At 51.1% G+C, this 24,346-nt stretch overlaps 1 protein-coding gene across 1 annotated transcript in view; it reads left to right on the forward strand.

Annotated features, from left to right (window-relative positions):
• The first annotated feature begins 17,003 nt into the window (after nt 1-17,003).
• Nucleotides 17,004-24,346, forward strand: part of Tpcn2 (two pore segment channel 2) — a 30,265-nt gene continuing 22,922 nt past the window's right edge. The window contains exons 1-5 of the mRNA XM_052712329.1: nt 17,004-17,115; nt 20,728-20,792; nt 21,590-21,666; nt 22,021-22,198; nt 22,995-23,111. Of these exons, the coding sequence (XP_052568289.1) occupies nt 17,055-17,115; nt 20,728-20,792; nt 21,590-21,666; nt 22,021-22,198; nt 22,995-23,111 (498 nt within the window). The 5' untranslated portion in view covers nt 17,004-17,054. The remainder of the gene's footprint in view (nt 17,116-20,727; nt 20,793-21,589; nt 21,667-22,020; nt 22,199-22,994; nt 23,112-24,346) is intronic.

Genomic DNA, 24,346 nt, shown 5'->3' on the forward strand with positions numbered 1-24,346 from the left:
CATCAGGGCTCAGGGCACAGACTTGAGGTAAACAGAATGGGGCTGGCAGACATGGTTTTTGCTCTTTGTGGTGATACATTGTGCACCTCAATAAAACTTAGTTGGGGATCAGAGGACAGAGCCAGCCACCAGATTAGACATAGAGGCCAGACAGTGATGGCACACACCCTTAACCTATCACTCAGGAGATAGAGATCCATTTGGATCTCTGTGAGTTCAAGGCCACAGTGGAAACAGAGCCAGGCAGTGGTGGCACACACCTTTAATTCCAGTGCTGGGAAGCACACATGCCTTTAGTCCCAGGAAGTGATGTCTGGTCAGAGAAAGGTATATAAGGCGTGAGGAGACAGGAACTCACTCTTGAGGCTGAGGATTTTGTAGAAGAACGAGGCTGGCTTGTTCTGTTTCTCTCGTCTTTCAGCTTTCACCCCAATATCCGGCTCCAGTTATTTATGTTATTAATAAGATCATTTAGCAATTCATGTTACAGTTCTTTGTAAAAATTTATTGTAGGGCTGGGGAGATGGCTCAGAGGTTAAGAGCACTGACTGCTCTTCCAGAGGTCCTGAGTTCAATTCCCAGCAACCACATGGTGGCTCACAACCATCTGTAATGAGATCTGGTGCCCTCTTCTGGCCTGCAGTCATACATGCTGTATACAAAATAAATAAATAAATCTTTAAAAAAAAAAGATATTATTTAAAAAAATTATTGTAGCCCAGCAGTGGTGGCACACGCCTTTAGTCCCAGCACTTAGGAGGCAGAGCTGGCAGATCTCAGTGAGTTTGAGGCCAGCTTGATCTACAAAGTGAGTTCCAGGACAGCCAGGACTGTTACACAGAGAAACCCTGTCTTGAAACACCCCCCCCCCCCCCCCCCCCCCCCCCCCGCTGAACAAGATAGCTGAGACCCCTGCCCTTAGAATGAGCTGAGTGGGTATGGAGGCTGGTCACAGCCGGATACCCAGGAATGTGAATGTGCCATACAGAAGCAATGGGGCAAGGCCCTCGGGACGTGGATGGTCTTTTGAGGCACAGTACTGGGACCAGGGAAAGTTGAGCGTATTTGTGCTACATCCCTTTTGATGGTGATGGGCTGGTTCAGGTGGGGTCTGTGTTGAATGCCCTCTTCTCTTGACTTAACCCTGGAAGAGCTAAGGTTCTCCTGGGGAGAGCCCCCTCCTCTGTCTCCTAGCACGGCCCTTGAAGCCCTTTGTTTTCAAGCCTTAAGATTGAAAGTCCTCTCCCAGGTCACTCTGGCTTTCCTGGTTTTGAGAGGGTGTGGGATGTCCTTCTGCAGTGAGGTTGGCTGTCCAGTGAAGAAAAGTGCAGCTTAGGAAATCCAGAAGCCTCTGTTCCCTTCTGTCCTCCATGTGAGAGACCATTATTTCACTTGTTCATTTGTCTGTCTATCCATCCACCCGCCCGTCCATTCATCCATTTATCCATCCATCCATTCACCCACCCATCCATCCATCCATCCATCCATCTATCCATCCATCCATCCATCCGTCCATCCATCCATCATCCATCCACTAACATATTCACTCTTTCACCTGTCCTTCCTCCCATCCATTGCTTCTTGTATTCACAGACTCACCCATCCTTCTACCCACACATTTATCTACTCACCCTTCTGTCCATCTGTACACTATTGCATTTGTTAATTTTTTTGTTGCTTTGATAAAACACCATGATCAAGGCAACTTATAGAAGTGTGGTAGTTTGAATGTAATTGGCTCCCATAATATTATAGGGACTGGCACAATTAGGAAGTGTGGCCTTGTTGAAGCAGGTGTGATCTTGTTGGAGGAGGTGTGTCACTGTGGGGGTGGGCTTTGAGGTCTCATATATGCTCAAGATATATCCCAGTGTCTCAGACCACTTCTTGTTGCCTGCAAGATGTAGGACTCTCAGCTCCTTCTCCAGCACCGTGTCTGCCTGCATGCTGCCATGTCCCACCATGATGGTAATGGATTGAACCTCTGAAACTGTAAGCTGCCACCCCAATTAAATGTTTTCCTTTATAAGAGCTGCCATGTCATGGTGTCTCTTCACAGCAATAGAAACCCTAACTAAGACAAGAAGAAGGAGTTTATTTGGACTTCCAGTTCCCGAAGGTTAGATCCATCCTGGGGGAAGGGAAGGCATGGCAACAATCGGAAGTCATGATGGCAGGAGCAGGAAGCCAGACCTCACACCACTAAACACAAGTGCAAAGCAGAAAGTGAAACTGGGCATGATATGAAACCTTGAACTCTCAAAACCTGTCCTATGATTTGCTTCCTCCAGCAATATGCACCTCCCAAACCTCCCCAAACAGTGCCACCAACTGGAACCAGCTGTTCAAATAACGGGACATTTCTTATTCAAACCACCAAATCTATCATCTGTACACACACACACACACACACACACACACACACACACACACACACACACATACACACACACACACACACACACACACACACACACACACACACACACATCTCTTGCCCATCCACCCACCCACACACTCATCCACTTATCCCTCTGTCTCTCCACCTGCCCATCATCCATCTGTCCATCCATCCATCCATCCATCCACATACTAACACGTTCATCCTTTGCCCATTCATTCTCTAACAGCCCATCAATGGCTGAATTCATACATCCATGCATCAATCCATTTGCTTGTGCACAAATTCATCCATCCATCTGCCCATCTGCCCATGGATTCATTATCAACTACATTTGACTCAATGAACACCAACAATGTTGGTTCTGGGGACAGAACTGTGGAAAACCCAGAAATGAAGAAATGTAATCAGGAGCTTGAACAGAAGGCAAATGAACCAACAGTTCTAACCAGGGGTCTGCGCCATGAGGAAATCAAGCTTGATGATGAAAATTTGTGGAAGAAGAGGGAGAGGGAGGTAAGCTAAATAATGGTTCCCTGGTGATGCTGATGTCCTAATCAGATCCTGAGACTAAGTGGCCTGACACATAGATAAAAGGACACTGCAGATATGCTGAGGTTAAGAGTCTTGAGGAGGAGTGTCATCACAGATTGTCCAGGCAGGTCACCAAAGTCCCTGTGAGAAGACAGGAGCACCAACCCTGTTCTGCCCATGTACCATGTACTACTAGTATTCTCTTGGTTGGATCTGTGGCCATTCTGGCACACATCCAGCAGTGAACCACATATGAAAAGCCCACAGAAGCTTTAGTATTCCTACTAATGACAACCAGTCATTCCTTGTAGGGATAGCGCCCGCACAACCACCACCCATTCACCATGTCCGAGCGAGGGGCTGTGGATTAAAAAATAAGGGACAAGAGACAGCGAGTCATTCGCCACAGCTGAAAGCCGAGTGCCAGCCGAATGCCGTTTATTGAAAGAGGGAAGAAACCTTAAATACAGGCTTACAGCACAATGGCGGATCCCTGGAGGGCAGAAGTTTGCTACTGAATGTTCTACATTCTTGCATCTAAGCTGTTTACACCAAATGCAGGATACAGGAACAAAGAACCTCCGGTAGAACGTTAGGTGAGAAGGAAACCGGCAGAGAATCTGAATAGGGAGGACATCTGGTCAAGGTCGGCAAGCAAGGCAGCATCCACTCACAGTGGGGGGCCAGGGCCCACAGGTCCCCCCTTTTTACTAAAAATGAGCTTCTGACTTAGGTTGCGTGGGACGTCAGCAGGTCACCTTACCCGTCATAGAGACACCTGCCCAGGCCACACAAGTGCTCTGTCTTAGGTTGATGACCGCCCCCCAAGCATTACCCGTCTCTGAATACTCATTATCATACAGACTCAACCACGTGAGCTGTAGAGTGACTGCTGCCAAAGATCTCAAAGTGGCGCTGGGCTTGCAATCTGTGCGACACAGAAAAGACCAACAGAAGTCCTAACCCACCCATAGCCAGGAGGCTAAAGGCAACTGAGCCATTCCCTTCCTTAACAAGCCTTACTGCAAATTGGAGTCCTTGTAAGGTGGTATCCCATAAGCAAATGGAACTTGAGTTTTAATAATTTTTAATTCCTAAAACTATGACGTGCCTGGCCACTATCCTTATCCATTTATTTTTGTGGGATCCAAACAGGTCTACTGGTGGAAACACTCCTTTTAACCACAGGGGGTCTCCTACTGCATCCATGCCTCCACCTTCCTCTCTTCTTCCCCTTGTCTCCTGCCTCTCTCCCTTCTTCATTCATCCATTCTTTCCTCCCTTCTCTTCCTCTTCCTTCTCAAACACTTTCTTCTCTTCCCTTTCCTCTACTTCTCTTTTCTAGTCTTTCCCCTCCAATAGGGTTTTATTTGGGGATGTGGGTGGGTTTTTCCAGAATTCCTTCCCCAAGAAGACATAAGCAAATGCCTACTCCATCCTTTTAAGACTCCAGGGACAAACCAAAGCACTACACCACCTAAGTCTAACTTGGTAAACCAGTGAGACTAATGCCTTACTTAAAAGGGCATGAGTGAGGGCTAGACATGGCGCACGCCTTTAATCCCAGCACTTTGGAGGCAGAGGCAGGTGGATCTTTGAGTTCAAGGCCAGCCTGGTCTACAGAGTGAGTTCCAGGACAGCCAGGGCTGCATAGAGAGAACCTGTCTCAAAAACAAACAAGCAAAAACAACAAAGAGGACCAAGCAAAACAAAAGAGCATGGGTGAGGGGTTAGCTACAGGATTGTAGGGGACCCACAGCAGCTGTCCCGGGAGTCTCACTCAGTGCAGATGGTACCTGCTCTGTAACCCCACAGATGGAGCCCCCTCTTCAGTTAGCCTTGCACTGTCTGTATACAGCGGCACTTCCCAAGTCTGCCAGGGGTTGTGTCTGCGAGGGCATTCCCTGAGGAGACGGAGGAGGGAAGACCCACTCTGAACTACAGCACTGTGCATGGGCTAGAGCTCAGGGCCAGACGAAAGGGAGAAGAAGAAAGACAGCTGTCTGTCACTGTTCCGCACTGTAATGAAACACCATGACCCGGGCAACTTACGGAAGAAAGTTCATTTGGGCTTACTGTCGCAGAGGGATACAGTCCATGATGCTGGAACAGAGGCAGCGGGGTGGCAGGAGCAGGGAGCAGAGAGCTCACATCTTGAACCACAAACACAGTGCTAAAGAGCGAACCAGAAATGGCTCTCAAGGCCCACCTCCATTGACTCACTTCCTCCAACAAGGCCACACCTCCTAAGCCTTCACAAACAGCGCCACAAACTGGGCACCAGGCGTTCAAATACCCAAGACTATGAGGGGACATTTCTCCTTCAAGCCACCACACCAGCTAAGCACCAACACTCATTTCTCTCTCCATCCTGGTCCACTCAGATGTGAGCAAGCAGCCTCCCACCCCTGCTGCCGTGCCTTGGCAGCAAGCGTTTTACTCACTGAGCCAGCTCTCTGGCGTGATGATTTTCCTTCTGAGACAATGGCTTGAATGATAGACTGGACCCTCTCACGCTGTAAGATTCACCCATCCTTCCCAGCTTTGGTCCCGTGATCCCAAGAACACGTGCCTGTCTCCTCCCCAAATTCCCTGGCTCCCTACACCTTCACCATGTCAGAGGGGAGCCCAACTTTCCTGTCTGCAGGAGCCATCTCCTCCTCCTCCTCCTCCTCCTCCTCCTCCTCCTCCTCCTCTTCTTCAATTTATTGTCATCATGGAATGGAATGGAACTCAGGGCCTTGCACATGCCAGACAAGTGTCCCACCACTGAGCTGCATCCCCCAGTCAAAAAGGGCACTAGAGTCTTGTGGCAGCTTTATGCTCCATGGTCACACTGGGCCACACACAGGGCCCAACAGAAAGGCAAAAGAGATGGTTTAGTGAATGAAATGCTTGCTGCCAAGGCTGATGACCTGCGTTCAGTCCCTAAGACCACATGGTAGAAGAAGAGAATGACTCCTGAAAGCTGTCCTCTACAAGTGCAGTGGGGTGCACATACCCCACCCCTAAGCACAAAATTAATGAATGTAGAAAACAGCCATGGGCATCTGACGAAGACCCACGCAGGGTCCCCAGATGCCCGGGCCCTCACCGCCTGTAGGATCTGCATGATCAGAGAACTCAAGCACACAGAGGCTGTGACTGGGGCAAGGGGGCTACTCTTGTTCTGTAGTCTGCTCAGCTCTGGCAGCCTTATGGAAAACAGGGGTGTGGGAGAGCACACCCTGATGAGCTCCGTGAAGCATTCAGATCTGAGGGGGTCTGAGTGCTTCTGCCTGTGGGCAGGAGGGGCCTGATGCAGCCCCTGCAGCCTCCTCTTGGAAAAGCTGCCCCAGCCTGGTACCCCTGCATCCCTGCACATGTCACTAAGGACCAGGCATTATGTTCACCCTCTGACATGCCTGTTTTATTTATTTATTTATTTATTTATTTATTTATTTATTTATTTATTTATTTATTTATTTATTTATTCATTCATTCATTCATTCATTTACTTACTTACTTATTTAATATGCATTGGTGTTTTGCCTACATGTATGCCTGCATGAGGGTACCGGATCCCTGGAACTGGAGTTAAAGACAGTTGTGAGCTGCTATGTTGGTACTGGCAATTGAACCTGGGTCCCTCTGGAAGATCAGCCAGTGCTCTTAACCTCTGAGTCATCTCTCCAGCGCCCCCCACCCCCGACATGCCCATGTGTTAGCAAGGCTTCTAAAAGGATTGTTTTGGTTATTTCCTTTTAAAATGTAGTGTGTGTGTGTGTGTGTGTGTGTGTGTGTGTGTGTGTGTGTGTGTGTGTGTGCTTGCATGCCTCTGTGTGTGTGTCTGTCTGGAGATTGGACCTAGGACCTCTGTATTTATTGCTTTTCTTATTGCTGTGAAGGAGGACCTGAGAGAGGCACCTGAGAAGAGAGAAGTTGTTTAGGCTTACAAGCAGGGTCTCACGCTGTCTACAAGGTTCACGATGGAGGCCCATACACTGAGTTAACAACATCTTGCACAAAGTTTATCATTTTGTGTTGGGCTACATCCATAGCTCCCTGTGGGTGGCACGCATCTGATGGAGGGGAGGGCAGGCATGGTGGCTGGAGCAGTGGCTTGATTTGGGGTGCCGAGCGCTTGCAGCAGCTGCTTCCATCGTGGCTGGGGACAGGAAGCAGAGAGCTGGGGCTGACGGTGGCGAGGCTGAACCTCTTAATGCCTGCCCCTCATGGCTGGTATCTCAAAGGTTCCAAACACCTCCCAAACAGCGCCACCACCTGGGGCCAAAATGTTCAGACACATGAACATTTTACACTGAAACCCAACAGCCCCCTTGGCCAGCTTTGGAGAAGAACCCTCCTGGGCACTTAGCTGGACACGAGTGAGTCACATAACGATCCACTTCTGTTCCTCTTGTGGTTTGTGAGCGCCCTTCTCTACAATTTTGAAGGTTTTGTTCCAAAATGAAATTCAGCAAAGCTCATAGACACCTTCAGTTGTTTCAGGTGTGAGGGATGAGTCCCGTGCTGGGTCGGTTTTTGTCAACTTGATGTAAACAAGAGTCACTGGGGAAGAAGGACCCTCAACTGAGGAACGGACTTCATTGGATTGGGCTGTGGCCAAGTCTGTGGGTCATTTTCTTTTTTTTTTTCTTTTTTTTCTTTTTTTTTTTTTTTTTCGAGACAGGGTTTCTCTGTGTAGCTTTGCGCCCCTCCTGGAACTCACTTGGTAGCCCAGGCTGGCCTCGAACTCACAGAGATCCGCCTGGCTCTGCCTCCCGAGTGCTGGGATTAAAGGCGTGCACCACCACCGCCCGGCCCATTTTCTTGATTAATAGTTGATCAGTTAATGGAGGGAGGGCCAGCCCACTGTGGGTGGTGTCATCCCTAGGTAGGTGGGCCTGGGATGTGTTTTGTTTTTGTTTGTTTGTTTTTTTGTGGGTTTTTTTTTTTTTTTGAGACAGGGTTCCTCTGTATAGCTTTGCACCTTTCCTGGAACTCACTCTATAGCTCAAGCTGACCTTGAACTCACAGAGATCCGCCTGCCCCTGCCTCCTGAGTGCTGGGATTAAAGGCGTGCGCAACCACCACCCGGCCTGGGATGTTTTTAAAAGGTAGCTGAGCAAGCCAGAGGGAGCAAGCTAGTAAGCAGTGTTCCTCCATGGTCTCCATTTCAGTTCCTGCCCAGTACTGAGGTCAGTGCCCTCAAACACCTTTGCCCCCCTAATAAGCCTGGCATAATGTTTGAGCCCTCTGCACCTCGTCTCTGTCACCCTCTCAGGGTCTTGAGTCTATATCGTTCTCTTTTCCTGTCTGCTAACATCTACCACCCCCTGTCCCACCCTCAACCCAAGGGTAGGGACCCCTTTTGGCGTCAAACGACCCTTTCACAGGGGTCACCTAAGACCATCGGAAAAGACAGAAGTTTATACTACGATCCATAAGAGTAGCAGGATTACAGTTATGGAGTAGCAATGAAATAATGTTATGGTTGAGGTCAGCACACCATGGGGAACTGTTTTAAAGGGCTACAGCATTAGGAAGGTTGAGAACCACCGCTCTAGGAGATGGTCTCAAGCTCAGACTTTTCTCAGGGGTCTCTGTCTCCTCCACAGCTCCTGCTGCGCTCACCCTGTGCCAGTAGTCAGGAACACACAGCTCTGGGGCCGGCCACAGTTCCCTGATCCCCTCTGCCCCTAACCACTGGTGTCCCTGCTGTGTGCAGGACTTCTGACCTAAGACCCATGCTTGTGTGAAGGGAGGGGGTCTGACTGGATGATACAAACCCTCTCCCTGTTAGCATTCTGGCCTGCCTCTTGGGGACCTGCCCAGTGTCCTGATGTCATCTTAGGTAAAGTCCCCTTTAAGAGAAAACCCCTTCCCCTTCTCTCTCTCTTCCTTCCTCTCTCCCTCGCTCTCCTTCCATGAGGCTGTGCATGCCTCCTCTCTCTCTCTCTCTCTCTCTCTCTCTCTCTCTCCCTCCCTCCCTCCTCCCCACCCCTTTAATAATAGAACTTTCTCTGTCCTTTCACCTCAGCTCAAGGCTGCTGCGCATGCCATTTTACAACACTCCCCCTGTCAGCTTCCAAGACAGCCTAACATGCTTATTTTTCCCATGTCCCCTTCAGTGTCCTCCCAGGGCTGCCTTGCAGCCCAGGACACTCCTGCCCCCACCCTGGAGACTCCTGACCCTTCAGTTCCCCCTCAGCTGCCACCACATCAGCGAGTTCCCAACCAAACAAGCCATTTGGGTGTCTCCCCAGATTCCCATTGCTAGTGTCACGGGTAAAGGAGCCCAAAATAGCAAGCAATGCCCAAGCCTGGCCTGGGAAGGGTTTGGCTTTCCCAGGGGGCAGTCCCCAGGGGCAAGGGCCAGTCCTTGGCTTAGGGATGTATGGATTGCTCACCAACAGCCTGCTTTGGGTTCTGTGCCCAGTCTACACGCTCTCCCCAGGCATAGGCTAGGCTGTGTGTCTGCTGAGCCCTCACTCTCTATGTGAAGTGTGGGGACATTTGAGTCTCGGTCTCCCCAAATGCAGCAGACTCTGGCGGTTTATGGGGGTGTTTAAAGGCTCAAATGAGATGGGCAGTAGAGAAGGGAATGTGTTTGTTTGTTTGTTTGTTTTGTTTTTGAGGTAGATCTCAGGTAGTCCCGCTTGGCCTTTAACTCCCTGTGTAGCTGAGGATGACCTGGAACTCCTGATCCTCCTGCCTCCACCTCTTAGCATAGGGATTATAGGTGTGCACTCCCTACCTGGTTTATGTGGTTTGGGGAACGGGAAGCCAGGGCACCATGCGTGTTAACTAAGCACTCTACCAACTCTATCCCCGGCCTCTGTTTTGTTTCTTTGATACAGAGTCTTGGTCTGTAGACCATGCCTGGAACTCATGGTAATCCTCCTGCCTCCGCCTCCAGAGTGCTGGGATTACCGGCTTGTACAGCAATGTGGCTTGAGAGTATGATTTTAGAACTCCTTGTTACTGTTTGCCCCAAGCTGGATGTGAAGGGAAGAAGGCCGGGAGAACAGACTCGGAGACCGAGGCCTCTATCACTGCGATCCCCAGTTGACGGATATAGACCTGAGGGCCCACACAGTATCAGGCTGGGGGTGGTGAAGGCCCATCCCTTGTCCACTTGACAGCGAGTGGTGATGTGCGCTTTCTCTCAAATGTTTTTGGAAACACTTGACGCTGTTCTGCTCTGCTTGAAACATTATTCAACAGTGTGTAGGGAGAGTTCTTGGTGTGCAGTAGATGCTCCATAAATGCACATGTAAATGAGTGAATGGAGGAACAAAATCCAGAAAGCTACCTGTTCAAATCCATGCAGGTACATGCTAGCTGCTCAGGCTACCCATGTAACCCAGCTTCAGTGTGCAGGAGGCCCCCGTTCCCCTGGGGGAGGAAGCATCCGGAGCAGGTGCAGTTTAGACCTCAGCCTGTCAAGCCAGATCATGAGGATGGCTGGGTCTCTTTGGAAGGGTGCAGGGTGCAGCCTCCCTTGAGGGCAAGCTTTCTCTATCTCTAGGAATACTTGTGAAGCTGGGTGGGAGTGAGTTGGGGTTCGGGATTTGGTTCCATTTCTGGAGGGTTCTTTTAAAACGCTCCTAGTAACATCCCAACAGTGTTGGGAGCCTGAGTGCGTGTTTCTGACTTAGAGCCACATTTGGCACGGTCTCCGGGGCTCTTGGGAGAGAAGCCTAGCACTGGCGGGGCAAGACTCTTGCAGTGACTCTGGGAGGTAGGCATGTCCGAGGACCTGAGTCCAAGCCAGTGTCTCCACCAAGAGGTTGTTTCTCTTCACTGCAGGATCCAAGACCTCAAAAGCACCTCAGGGTAGTGCCACTGTGGGCAGTGGGTGTGACAGGGTGCACTGTGTGGTGCCCACTGAGGGGGTGGGGGTGGTGCGCTGGGTCCCAATGTGAATCTCATCTGTTTGCATGTCTGGGGGCAGGGAAGGGAGTTTCCAGCAAGGCCCCCTTTCTTATCTGCACCCCAAACTCCTGGCTCTGGCTGTCTGAACGCCTCATCTGGTCCTGCACACTGACAACAGGAAGGATCCTGCTGTGGCTCTGGATAGCCTTTCCGGTTGAGCCGCGGGCAGCTCATATGCTGTGCTTGTGGCCGTGGACTGAGTGGGAGGCAGGCTGGGGCTGTTGTGGGACACTGTTCCAGTCCACTGAAAGACCCAGCCTTGGGAGGGAACCCTGTAGAGCCCCTCCAGCCTCAGTTTCCCTACCCGCACTCAGGAGTGACAGGCCTCTTGGCCTCCAGTGTGGATGAGCAATTCCCCTGCCTCTGCCTCCAGAGTGCTTGCATTGTGTGCCTCTGTGCCCAGTGAAACCTTTTTTTATCTACTCAGCCTCACTCAGTTATAGTAACACAGACTAAGACAATTCCCAAGAACTTCCATGTCAGAAATGTGTTCACGGGCTGGGCGTGGTGATGCACACTTTATCCCAGCACTTGGGGAGAAGAGGCAGGTGGATCTCTGAGCTCCAGGCCAGCCTGGTCTACAGAGCAAGTTCTAGGATAGCCAGGGCTACATTGAGGAACCTGCCTGACTCCATTTTGAAAGCAGGATCAATTGTGCTGTGTTTTAAAAAAATAAGTGCTTATTTACCGTGAGAACCGAGTTGCTCCGTTCTCTATTCCTGGAATCTGACCTTCTACAACCCATGACCTGGATTTGTTTTTGAGACTACCCTGACCCTCCCTGACCCTTCCCTAATCACATGGTGGGTGACCACATAATTTTCTTAAAGACTTTTTTTATATTTCTTTATTGCCCCATTGTCTCCCTTCTGTAAAACTACTCTTGATTTTACTCCTTAAAAGGGGCCCAAGGCTGCTCTTTTTTTTTTTGTTTGTTTTTTGCTTTTTTTTTTTTTTTTTTTTTTCAAGACAGGGTTTCTCTGTGTAGCCTTGGCACCTGTCCTGGAACTCACTCTGTAGCCCAGGCTGGCCTCGAACTCACAGAGATCCACCTGCCTCTGCCTCCCGAGTGCTGGGATTAAAGGCGTGCGCCACCACCGCCCGGCTTGGAAGCGTCAAAAAGGTGACGTGTCTTAAGAAAGCACAGCCCCCTGTCAGACCTTGTCTTATGGGCCTCTTCCTTCGAGCTGTGCCAGAGCCCTGTACTTTATAATAACCAATGGTAGGAGTTGGAGAGATGGCTCAGTGATTAGGAGCACTTCCCGGCTCTTGCAGAGGACCTGAGTTCAGTTCCCAGCACGCATATCAGGTGGCTCACTAGTGAAACTCCAGGCTGAGGGGATCTGATGTTCTCCTCTGGTGACCTGGTGCCCTCTCCTGGCCTCCTCAGGCATTGCACTCAGGTGCACATCTACCACTCCCCCACGTACATGTGGTTAAATAACTTAAACTAGCAGTAGTTAAATGTCTTCCTGGATTCTGTGAGCCATTCTAGCTTTTTTTTTAACTTGAGAGTGGGTAGTAGGCACCCTCTGTTTATAACTAATTGCCTTGAAGTCTAGGGAGGCTTGCTCTTAGCATGTGAGTGGTCCAGTCTTGTGTGACTGTGGTGGGTTCTATGCTAGCTCTAGGCAAATGGTGTCAGAATTGAATTGTGTTTTAGGACACCACTGGGCATCCAGGGAATAGACTAGTCCCTGGTCAAACCTTGTGGCCAGCACTGCCCCACTGATGCTGTGTCCTAAGCCATGGCTGGCAGAGTCACACAGGAATGGTCAGGTCCCCGTGATGGCAGGGCTGCTCAGAATCTGCTACCACCTGTGAGAACTCCATGAGTGACTTCCTGGATGCTACCCGTCTGCACACCAGGGACATTCTGGCTGAACTAGGAGTAGGCCACACTGTGTCTGAGACTCAGAGCCCTCTTGTGGTGCTATACTGTTCTTGTGGTTTATTTCTGTACCCCATTTGTGACAAGGCCCTCTGAGGACCCTGTCTACCTCTAAAGGAGACTGACTACTTAATGGCAGCTATTTTCCATTCGAGCCTCTGGGAGTTCTAGAAGTATCTAGGAAATTCTTTAGTTGCAATAGACATTCCCCTGAGGCTACATGAACTCATTTCCTTTTCCTCAAAAAAAAAAAAAAAAAAAAAGGGCTGGGGTGGGGAGGTGCTCAGTGGGTACAGTACTTGCCCAGCATGGACTAAGTCCCGGGTTCCACCCCCAGCACTGAAAAAACCGGTGTGGTGGTACACACCTGTGACCCCAGCACTTCAGAGGTGGAGGCAGGAGGCTCAGTGTAGGGAGAACTAGACACACAGTGAGTCTGAGGGCAGCCTGAGCTATGGGAGACCTGTCTTAAACCAAACAAATCATAAATAAAAATTTAACTTTTGTTTCAACAAACCAAAGCCAACGAATAACCTTGAAATCATGGTTTCTTTCCACCTGCCCTGGGGTAAGCATAGCCCTGCCCTCTAGAACTGATGCTCTGATGTCTGCTGACTGATGGGCTCTGTGGGGTTCATTTGCATCTGTTTGCTGTGTGTATTCTAATGAGGTAGGACTGTCTCCAGGGGTGTGTGTGTGTGTGTTGGGGCTTATTCATGCTGGGCAAATGCTCTACCACTGAACTACAGTCCAGCCTCTTGACATTTGGGGCTTATTTGTGCTGGGCAGATGCTCTTGTTGATGTCAACATTTTCTTTTAGCTTCATTGGTCCGTCCTATCTGAGGACGGTCTCATCTTTAAACTTTATTTTATTTTCTGTGTCTGAGTGTTTTGCCTGCATGTGTGTGCACCACATGCCTGGTGCTTTCAGATCAGAGAAGGGTGTTGGATCCCTTGGAACTGGAGTTACAAATGGTTGTGAACACACAGTTGGATGCTTGGATCTGAAAGAACAAATACTCTTAGCCACTCAGCCATCTCTCCAGGTCCCAGAAAATTTTATCTCTAAAACTGTATTAGATTTATTTTGCGTGCACATGTGTGTGCACATGTGTGCCGTGTGTGTGTGTGTGTGTGTGTGTGTGTGTGTGTGTGTGTGTGTGTGTAGAGGTCAAAAGTTAATTTTCAGGAGTTGGTTCTCTCCTTCTTCCACATGGGATATGGGTCCTGGGGATCAAATTTAGGTTGTCATGCTTGGTGGCAAGTGCCTTCACATGCTGAACCATCTCACTAGCCTGGACTACATAAGACTTTCACTCTTTACGACCCTGCTTACATTAGGTTAGACAGTTTAAAAAAAAAATTAAAGAGCTGGGTGGTGAAAGGTTTACAACACGCCCCCATGGTCGGGCGTGTTTGCATATGCCCAACAGACACTTCCACCTAGCCAGTTCCAGGTCAGGATAGCCATTTCCCGGTCAGGGCATCTCGCGTGACCAAGATCCGTGACGTTCCATTGGCTACATAGGCGCGCAATGTGGCCATGTGATCTACGCGCTTGCGTGTAGTAGTGACGCTGATCTGTCCACGCCCAGCCTTTAAAATCCGGCGCCCTGTTCCCGGTTCCTTCTTCTTCTTCTTCCTCCTTCTTCTCCACACACGTGTTTCCCGCAGGCCTGTTCACTCTCTGTCCCTTTACCTTTAATAAAACTCTTGTTAGCAGATTCTGTCGTGTTTCGTGGCATTTCCTTGCAGGGTAAGAACACAACGCAGCCGAAAAACTAACAGGTGGTGTTGTAGAATATTATCTTAAGATGTGTTACATTTGTTTATTCTGTGGAACATTTGTTTAATGATGCAAATATGTGTTGCATTCTTTTACGTTGCATTTGTTTAACTCTGTGAAGCTGTGTTACTTTGCCTGCCCAAACCATCTGATTGGTCTAATGAAGAGCTGAACAGCCAATTGCAAAGGCAGAGAAAGGATAGGAGGGGCTGGCAGGCAGAGAGAATAGGAAGAGAACTCTGGGAAGAGAGGATCGAGGAAGGAACAAGAAAAGAAGAGAGAGGACACCAGGGGCCAGCCATAAAGCCACACAGCCAGCCATGGAGCAAGAGTGAAAGTAAAATATACAGAAATAAGAAAAAGAAAAAGCCCAGAGGCAAAAGGTAGATGGCATAATTTAAGAAAAGCTGGCTAGAAACAAGCCAAGCTAAGGCGGGTATTTATAATTAAGAATAAGCCTCCCTGTGTGAATTATTTGGGAGCTTTGTGGGCCCTCAAGATTAAAAAGTAAAAACAACCTACAATAAGGTGGTGGTGCCCTCCTTTAATCCCAGCACTCAGGAGGCAGAGGCAGGCAGATCTCTATGAGTTAGAGGCCAGCCTGGTCTACAAAGTGAGTTCCAGAACAGTCAGGGCTACACAGAGAAACCCTGTCTGGAAAAACAAAAACAACAATAAAATATTACATATACACACACTGTCAACATGAATAAATAATAAATTTTAAAGAAACAGAGATTATCTGGATCTAGACAGGCAAATTATAAGTTTGAGGACAGTCTGGGCCACTCAGCAAGATGTTTTTGAAATAAATATAATTTGTGGAGGGGCCCCAAAACAGCTTGACCACACAGCTGCCATGACAGGCTTAGGGGCCTAGACACAGCTTCTGTGACAGGCTTACTGGCAGGCAACACCCAGATCCAGGGAAAGCTTTAAGGTGACACCACCCAGGGATGGGGAAGTACCTGGCATCCCAAACATTCCAACCATTAGATAAGGTGGCCAGATGTCCTTGAGTCTAGCACATACCTATTTTTGTTTTACAGATACCCCTAGACAATTGTCAGCCAATCAGGGTCCTGGACCCTGAAATCCCCTCACCCCAACCTCTGCTATGATAAAAATCTCACTTTGCCTGGGCTCAGGGCTCTCTGCTCTCTCCACTACGTGGGACAGACCAAGCCATGGAGCTTGAAAATAAAGGCTCTTTGCTTTTACATGTGGGATTCAGTCTCCGTGGTGATCTTTTGGGGGTCCCCGTGATCTGTGCATAACACCATTAAACTATAAAATCAGTTTGAGAACAGGGTAGCGTTTCAATATCTCAAAATGGATGAGGTTTGAGAGCGAGATGACCCCTGTACAGTATTGTGAATGGCTCTATACTGCTACTGTGAACTTGTGAATACACATCATACACATACATACACCATACATCACACACACATACACACACATCACACACATACACATACATACCATAAACACATATATACCATACATCACACACACATATCACACACACACACACATCACACATATATACCATACATCACACATATATACAATACATCATACATACATATCACACACATATACTATACATCACACACATATACCACACATACACACAACAACAACAACAACAAATAATAATAATAATAATAATAATAATAATAATAATAAAAGAAAAAAATTGAAAAGATCCCAGCATAGTGGCCACACTTGGTTTCAGCCTTCTGAGGCCCCAAGAGATAGAGAAGACTTCTGTCCCGTCTTTGGACTTCAGACCTCCAAGACTGACAGGCAGCAGAGGACGGCAGTGTCTGTGTCTCTCTCCTTCCCTCCCTCCCTCCCGCTGGAACTAGCTAGCAGCAGACTGTTCTCGAACTGGCATCAATCCTCTTGTCTCTGCTGCTGGAGTGTTTGAATTCTCGGCGTGTGCAGCAACATGTCTAGCTTCATGGTTGAAAATCTTACCCTTAACTATGTTTAAGTTTTCTTAATTTCAGAGGAAAAACTCAAGCTCCATGGGGCGGGGGAGGGGGTGACCTTTGTGGTCAATCTCTTGTACACAATCCTTGCATGTGTCAGAGTCACGCAAAATGCTTGCTTAAACACTTCTGGGTTCCGGGTGTAGCTAGAGGGAGAGAGCTTGCTGGGCGTGTTATAAGGACCTGGAAATAAAAAACAAACAAACAAGCAAAATCCCAAAAACAAAACAAGAGATTCCTGGGTCCAGCCCCGGGACCTTGACATTCCTAGAGCTGGAAGGAGATGGCAGTAATCAGCATTGGTGAAAAACTTCCTCGGCGCTCAGCTTTCCCTCCCCTCTGCCCCTCCCTGCTGGAAGGAAGCGGAGCTCCACCCATTGGAGGCGGGGCTTGTTGCTTCCGCCTCCCAGCACGATCCCTCCGTTCTCATTGGCTGTCGCTGGACGTCATCACAGCGCGGTCGCTCCTCCTCCGGAACGCGGGCTCTCGCTGTAGTCCCAAGTCCGGCTTGTGCTGGTGGTGGGATGGCGGCAGAGGCGCAGCCCCTTCTAGGCAGGGACCGAGGCGGTGGCCAGGCCCGCTCTGGTGAGTGACTTTCCTTTTTTCTCCTAACTTTTTGAGACAGGGTCTCAAGTAGCCAGGCTGGCTTTGAACTCCAGATCCTCTTGTCCTGGGGTTCCTTCTCAAGCGCTAGGGTTACTGCACTGTCACTTCAACTTCTTCCTCATGGGGGAAACTGAGGCTTAGAGAGAGAAGAGTTTTCCAACCCAGGGTCCCCAGGCGTAAGTGGCTGACCATCCTGCTGGGAGTGACTTTGCTCTGGCTGCTAGGGGCTGAAGCTGGTGTCCCGAGGCCAGGGTGGCTTCCTTCCCTGTGCCCTTAAGTGCTGGGGGCCCCTTATCCGTTCTCTCCTTCTCTCCTCTTCCTGTGGTCAGGGAAACTGCTGAACTCAGGGAGAGTGGAGTCATCTTCCCAGCCATCTGCAGAGGCTTAGGTAGTGACCGAGAGGCAGAGGGTTCTGGTTCTCGTTTTCCAGGTAAGGAAACTGAGGCCAAGAGAGAGAGAGAGGAGAGGAGCCCCCCCCCCCCCACACCTCTGACCTACCTCAGGTCACAGCCCACCTTGTGGTGTGGCCACTGCCAGTATGTACTGCCCTGTGTGTGCAGGCCTGGCCACTCAAACTTCCCTTTCTCGGCCTCCTTTCCTCTTCTGTGTGGGAGCAGACCGGATTGGCACAGTGGTCCCTCTCTGCCCATAGCTCATGCCTTTCCATGAATAATGAGGCCACGGAGGTCCCTACCTAATAGGAGATGCAGAAGCTAGAGGCCGAGATGATCACATGTCCACCCCCTCACCCCTACCCTCCTCTCCTGAGTCAAGTTGAGGCATGTGGTTCAGGGGACACATGCTTTATGTTGGGGCATCTGGGGGACCTTTCTGGGGCTCCCAGTTGCTGGCTGTGGGACTTTGGCAGATTGCTTATCTTGAGTCTCAATAAAAGGGGCAGTAATGGACTGGCGGGGTGGGGGACACATTTGGGGGATCCAAAGAGAGATTCTGCAGAGTCTGGTGTGTGGGTCCTGACAGATGTCTGAGGTAGCAGTGTCATAATGCTTATAAGTCCTGGCCCTCCAGAATGGACAAGTGACAGATTCAGTCTTCTCTGTTGAGGCAAGACTTAAGGCTGGGCAGTGTCGCATGAGAGACTCTGGGGGCTCTTTGTCCAAACACTGTGGCCTTGGCTAGGGATGTTGAGAACCCAGACAACACTCTTTGTGTTTGCATCTCCTGGGCTGGGCTCACCACGAGAATGCATCTTTCAGTCTCCACACTAGCGTCCTGTGGGTGAGAGATGGTCTCCAGGCTCCGGGTTTGGCTGCCCTGTGACCAGACTCTCAGAGTGGGTAGCTGTCGCTGCAGGTCTCCCCAGGACCCCAGGGGTTCCTGCTGTTGTGTCCTGCTGAATCAGGCCTACCTGACTGACCCCTGCCAAATGTTTCAGAGAGTAGTTTTACTTGTTTCTGGCTGGTATGAAACAGGATGCGGGGGGCTTACAGGCTTTGTGGGCTACCTGCAAAGCTGAGGCTCATCTGGCAAGGGTCGTGGAGGAAACTGTGAGAAAGGTGAAGGGCTTGCCCAGGGTCACACAGCATGCTGGGCGGGGATCTAGGTTGGTTGTGTAGAGTCTAGAGTGAGAGGCAGAGCAAGCCTAGACCTGACTGTCAGGAAGTAGTGGTAGGGAGGCTTGTCCGTAGGTATCGTGGGGGACACAGTGTCTGAGCCCCTGTTATTGGCCCTCACTCTACCTCGTTCTGACCCCGTGTGCCCAGGAGAAGTCCCCTGGCCCTCATGGTTGGAGTTAGAGGTATCAACAGGTGGTTGCTTACCTAAGGTGATGAGCTCAGGGCAGGGCAAGTAGCCCTGAGGGAGTCTCTGGACCCTCAAGTTAGAGGAGGATTCTCTGGCAAAGATGGCAACCTGGGCATGGGCTTAGAGACTCTGGAGAGCCAGGCGTTGATAGATTCAAGTTCAGAATGTGTGGCATGGCTGGGGCAGCAGTAGATGGAGTGGGTGGCCAGAATGGGTTCCCAAGTGCCAGGATGGGGTGGAGTGTGGACCTGAAGCATCGGGGACCCCCAGGAACCCATGACATGCTTCCTACAACTTGTGACAAGCTTCTTAGAGCTGCAGGGTGTGAAGGATGGTGAAGTTGGAGTGGGAGTCGGAGGGGCTTCTTCAAGCACCTGATGCCTGGGTGAGCTCGGGTAGCAGGATCCAGAATCTTACATACCAACAGCCGGGAGCTGGATGAGAGGCCCCTGTCGTTACAGAGCCCTGGGGTGCTGACCCACACCTGTGATGGCTTGTCTGGGTGGACATGAGTTCTTGTAGCCGGTTCTGAGCCTCAGCTAGTTTCCCGTCTAAGCGGCTTTTGTGGTTCATGGCTCCAGACCCAGGCTACACTCTCTAGGGTATGACCGGGCTTCTGGGCTCTCCCAGGATGCCCTCAGCTGCCTTTCTCCTTGGGCCAGTTGGTTTTCGGTTCTGCCATGCTGGGAACACAGCAATATGGCTTCTTTTCATAGCCATCCCAGGAAACCTTCAGGAGTGCCAGCACCCACAACTCTCAGAGCCTCTCTGAGAAACAGGGTGCCTTTAAGATAAGCCTCACGGACATACACGTGGGGAAACCGAGGTCCTGGTTGATAAGGTGTAGCATGGTCAGGGTAAAGCCAGGAGTGAGGTACATCTCTGGTTATCCTCTGGGGTTTGCTGCCTCTATTCTGTGACCCTAGACGTGATTCCCAAGAACTAGAGCAGGTTGCTCTTCAGAGACAGAGGGCACACTGTGTAGGCAGCCGCTGGGGCTCTGGCCATGGTTGTGTGCGGGCCTCAGGGCTTCTTGCTATGGAGGCTCTGTTCTTAGCAGGGCATGGCTCCTGTGGGTCCCAAGAGGCTGGACTTTATAAAAACCAGAACTGCAAACTGAGATAGCTCCATTGCTCATTTTGTTCCCAGCATGATGAGATGTGAGTTGTTGGGGCTGTGCAGTCCCCTAGTTCCTCTGCTCAGGGTTATATTTGGGGACCACCTGGTCCTGAAGGTGGGGAGGGAGGGAGAGCTCTGTGGTTGTTAGTACTGGCTGAAGAGTGAGAACGATACCTTTGCTCATGTTGGTGTGAAATCTTGTGTTCCTTGGATAGAGGTTACCCCGTCTCACAGTGGGCGATACTGGCTGAACTGGTGATACTGGTGGAGGTGGCAGGGGTGATGATGGCCGAGTGGTGATGGGAGCCCCTTCCCTCAGCACCAGGGGCTCCTGCACCACATGGCACCCACTTGACGAGGGCAACCATTCCTGCTCTTTCCATGTTAGTGGATGGGGCCGGGCTTGAGCCCTGAGTGCAGTACCAGGGTTCTGCAGGTCGCTACTGCCTCTGTATCCTTGTGCATGCTGTGTCCTGGGCAGTGGTGGTCCTGGGGTAGAGCTGCCTTTGCTCTGGGCCTGATGTCCTCCACCCATGCCATGTGTTTTTACCTGTTGGGCACTCTGGCTTGGACAGGTACCTGCTTCAGAGTGGGGGTCCTCTGGCTGCAGTCAGCCGCAGCCGGCTTCCTTCCTGCATGTGCTCATCCTGTGGAGATGAGGCTGCAAATGTACCATTTGCTCACATGGTGTGTTCCCTCTGCCTGCAGATGCCACAGCCAGTCAGGAGCTCTGCATAGACCAGGCCGTGGTCTTCGTTGAAGATGCCATAAAGGTGTGTAGTGGCTGTCCTGCTGATCAGGAGTCGACCCTGTCCCTTTGTTCCTTACTGTCCTGGGGCAGGGGCCTTCATTTAGGATAGATACAATGGCAGGTACCCGGACCTGGCTCTCCCTTGTCCTCTGATGGAGGCCATCTCCTTAGTGTTGGAATCATGGTGTCAGTGATTTAGTATGTACTGAAGCCTGCCTCGGGCCACCCTGTGCTAGGCCCGGGAGACATCTGCAGGGTGGATACAGTTGTATTGGAGAGTGGAGCTGGCCTTCCATGTGCAGCCTTAGCCTGTACTAAGGGAGCTCTCTCCACTGGGCAAGCTCTGTAGCTTGTGCTGGTCTAAGCCCGAGGCCCAGTGAGGGGCTTGTTTTGTGCCCCTGCTGACACAGACTCGCTCTAGCACACCTGGATTAGGCCTGCCTCTGCGGAGACTGGATCACTACATGTGTGGTATTGGGCGCAGTCAGGGCATACACATATGTGGCATTAAGGGGAACCCCTCCCACATCCATATGTGCGTGCCACTGAGGGGACCCCGCTCAAGCCCAGTGTGTGGCGGTACTGGGTGAGCCCACTCACATCCCTGTGTGTGCGGTGCTGGAGAGACCCAACTCAGCTCTCTTTGTGTATGGCACTTGGGGACAGTGCTAAAGCCCGTTCGTGCGCGGCACTGGGCCCAGGGACCCTGGTCACTTCCCTGTGTTGTGTAGCACTGGAGGGACCCTGCTCATTTTGCGGTGTGTGTGGCTCAGTATCGTGGGAGGATCTGTCTCATGCTCATGTGCCCTTTGTTCCCAGTACCGTTCCATCTACCACCGCATGGATGCCGGATCGCTGTGGCTTTACCGCTGGTATTACTCGAAACTGTACCAACGGTGAGACTGCACCCCAGTGGAACCAGGCTGTGCAGACCTGCTTGGTGGGCTTGGGCCGACCCTACACTGTCTTGGGCTAAGCATGCTCCCAATCCTCATGGACATAGAGATGATCCTTGGCCCCTCCTCCACAGAGGAGCCAGCTGTGGTCAGAAGGTGGTAAGGGCTTCCTCCTCAGAATGCTGGGTCAGCCTAGTCACGGAGTCTTGGGCAAGGCTGTGTTACTTGGCCAAGCCTGGTGGTCACAGCCAAAAAATGCCAGCTTCGGCCTTCTACCCCCTAGACCCCAGTGCACCTCCCAGTTGGCTTCCTGGCCCAACGCTCACCCACTGACAGTGTTTGTCTCCTTTCCAGAGGGCTGGGCTTCACCATTTTCTTGATCCTGGCCTTGGCTTTTGTGGAGTTCCCATCATCATTCACGAGAACCGCAGATTTGCGTTACCGCTCCCAGCCCTGGCAGCCGCCCTGTGGCCTGACTGAGACCATCGAGGCATTCTGCATGCTGGTCTTCCTGGTTGACCTCTCTGTGAAGGTGAGATGGGTGATACATGGGTCTACCCATAATGCTCCTGGTGTTGTCCAGATTCTCTGAGCTATCGTGTGGTTGCTGGTGAGCCTTGGCACCTGAATGAAGGCCTGGTGTGTGTGTGTGTGTGTGTGTGTATGTATGTGTGTGTGTGTGTGTGTGTGTGTGTGTGTGTGTGTGTGTGTGTGTGTGTGAGATTGGTGTGCTCAAGGTGGTTTCTCATTTTTTCTGTCTTTGCCCATGATGTGATGGGCAGCTCTAGGTTTTAACTGGTGAGAATTTGGCATTCACTGGTCTGTGGCTGGTGCATGAGTGTATTCTCAAGGTGAAAGAGAACAGAGGTTTTTAATCCTCTGGAGGCAGGTGTGATGGAGGACCATCAAGAGGGCAGGATGGGCAGGACCCTACCTCCTGGATCACCTTTCTGGAGTGGCTGTCAAGCCCACCCAGTGCATGTCCTGTTTGTCCTCCTGTCTTGGAGTGCTCTCCCGTTTGCTCAGCATGCACTGGTGACTTAGATAGACGAAATTGGTGGGACTCCTGTCACCAGTGAGGAACCCAGCCAGAGAGGCTAAGTGCCACCTCTGAGGTCGCACAGTGAGTCACTTGCAGCCTTGGCAGGAATGCACACTTCCCGACCCCTGCTCAGCACCTCACTCCTCACCAGTAGTGCACAGAGACTGGACTGTTGAAGTCCCTGCTCATCTGTTGCCCATGTCCTTGGGTGTGCACGGATGCCCTCTGCCTGGCTGCAGGCCCGTGTCGGCCTGGCTTGCTCTTCACCGCTCCCCATCTCTTGCAGGGCTACCTGGTGGGGCGGGCCCAGTTACAGGAGCACCGGTGGCTGCTGGCCTACCTTGTGGTGCTGGTTGTGTCTGTGGTGGACTGGACTGTCTCGCTGAGCCTCGCTTGTGAGGAGGTAGGTGGTGCGTCAACTCTGAGACTGAGGCAGCGCTGTGGGTGTGGTGTGCGGGTGCAGCTGAGCCCTGGGTCATATGTCTGTCTGCCCGCATCCTGGAGGGCTTTGGTTTCCCCCACGGCAGGGAAGGGACTGTGGCTTGAAGGCCAAGGTTTCCCCTGTCGTGCCCCATTGGTGAGAGGACCTGGGAGCAGGGTCCGAGTTGCTGTGACTCCTGATCCTTCAGGTTGCAGTGAACTCTCCTGGTTAGGTCCCTTATAAGAGAGCCACCCCAGGGTATCACTGTGCCCACAGTTTCACACCCAGAGCTGTTTGAACTCGGCACTAATAAGCCTCATCCACTCTGACCACAGGCTGATGCTTCCTCAGCAGCACCCAGGACCCTGGGAGGTGGTCTGGGCAGCAAGGCAGGGGCAGGTTGGTTTGGCCTTCATGGATCTGTTAGCATGTGACGGGAAGATGGGTACATCGGTGGGAATTGAATAGAAGGACTAAGACTGGTGCTGAGGACTTAGTGGAGCCGAGGGGCTGATGGGAAACAGTGCTTGGAATCCTGGGGGAATCCCAGCTGCAGAGCTGGCTTGTCCTCTGCTCTTTGGGTGGGTCGTGCCTGGTAAGGACAGCCAGTGAAGGGAAGGAGGGAAGCTTGTCTGTCATCACCAGCCTGCAGCCTTCCCCAGGCCCTACAGGGAGCTGATGGGAGAGAGTGGTAGGTGGTGGGTCCCTGCCCCTGTACCCAGCAGAGACTGAGGGGGCCACGGAGGCACAGTTCCACAGCTATTTGGTACCTTCTACTTCCTATGTCCACTCAGGACAGGATTTCGCCCTCCCTTGTAAGATGCAGCTCCTTTTCTGATTGAGGAAGAGGTGCCCATGCCTTCCCGGAACAGGAGGGACATGGCCCTATAGCCACCATTTCTCACCGAAGCTTCCCATGGGTCTCTGCACCTGGCAAGCCAAGTTCCCAGCCGTACCTCCGCCAAGGATGCTTATGTCTGCCAGGAGGCGGGGAGATGAGGCAAAGAAGCTCCTCGTGACGCACAAAAGAGTCCACCCAGTACATGAGCCAAGACTGGGATGCACAGGCACCGAGCGGCCCTGGCCGTCTAAGAGGTCTTTATAATGTCGCTCTGAAGCCTGCTGCTGTCCCTGTGCCTCATACTTGTTAGCTGGCCAGGTTTGTCATGGACACCGAGACCTTCATTCCTAGAGGTGGATTCTCAAATTCTGCCTCT

The sequence above is a fragment of the Peromyscus californicus genome, unplaced genomic scaffold (genome assembly GCF_007827085.1).
Source record: "Peromyscus californicus insignis strain IS unplaced genomic scaffold, ASM782708v3 Scaffold_4__1_contigs__length_199733344, whole genome shotgun sequence".
NCBI classification, from domain to species: domain Eukaryota; kingdom Metazoa; phylum Chordata; class Mammalia; order Rodentia; family Cricetidae; genus Peromyscus; species Peromyscus californicus.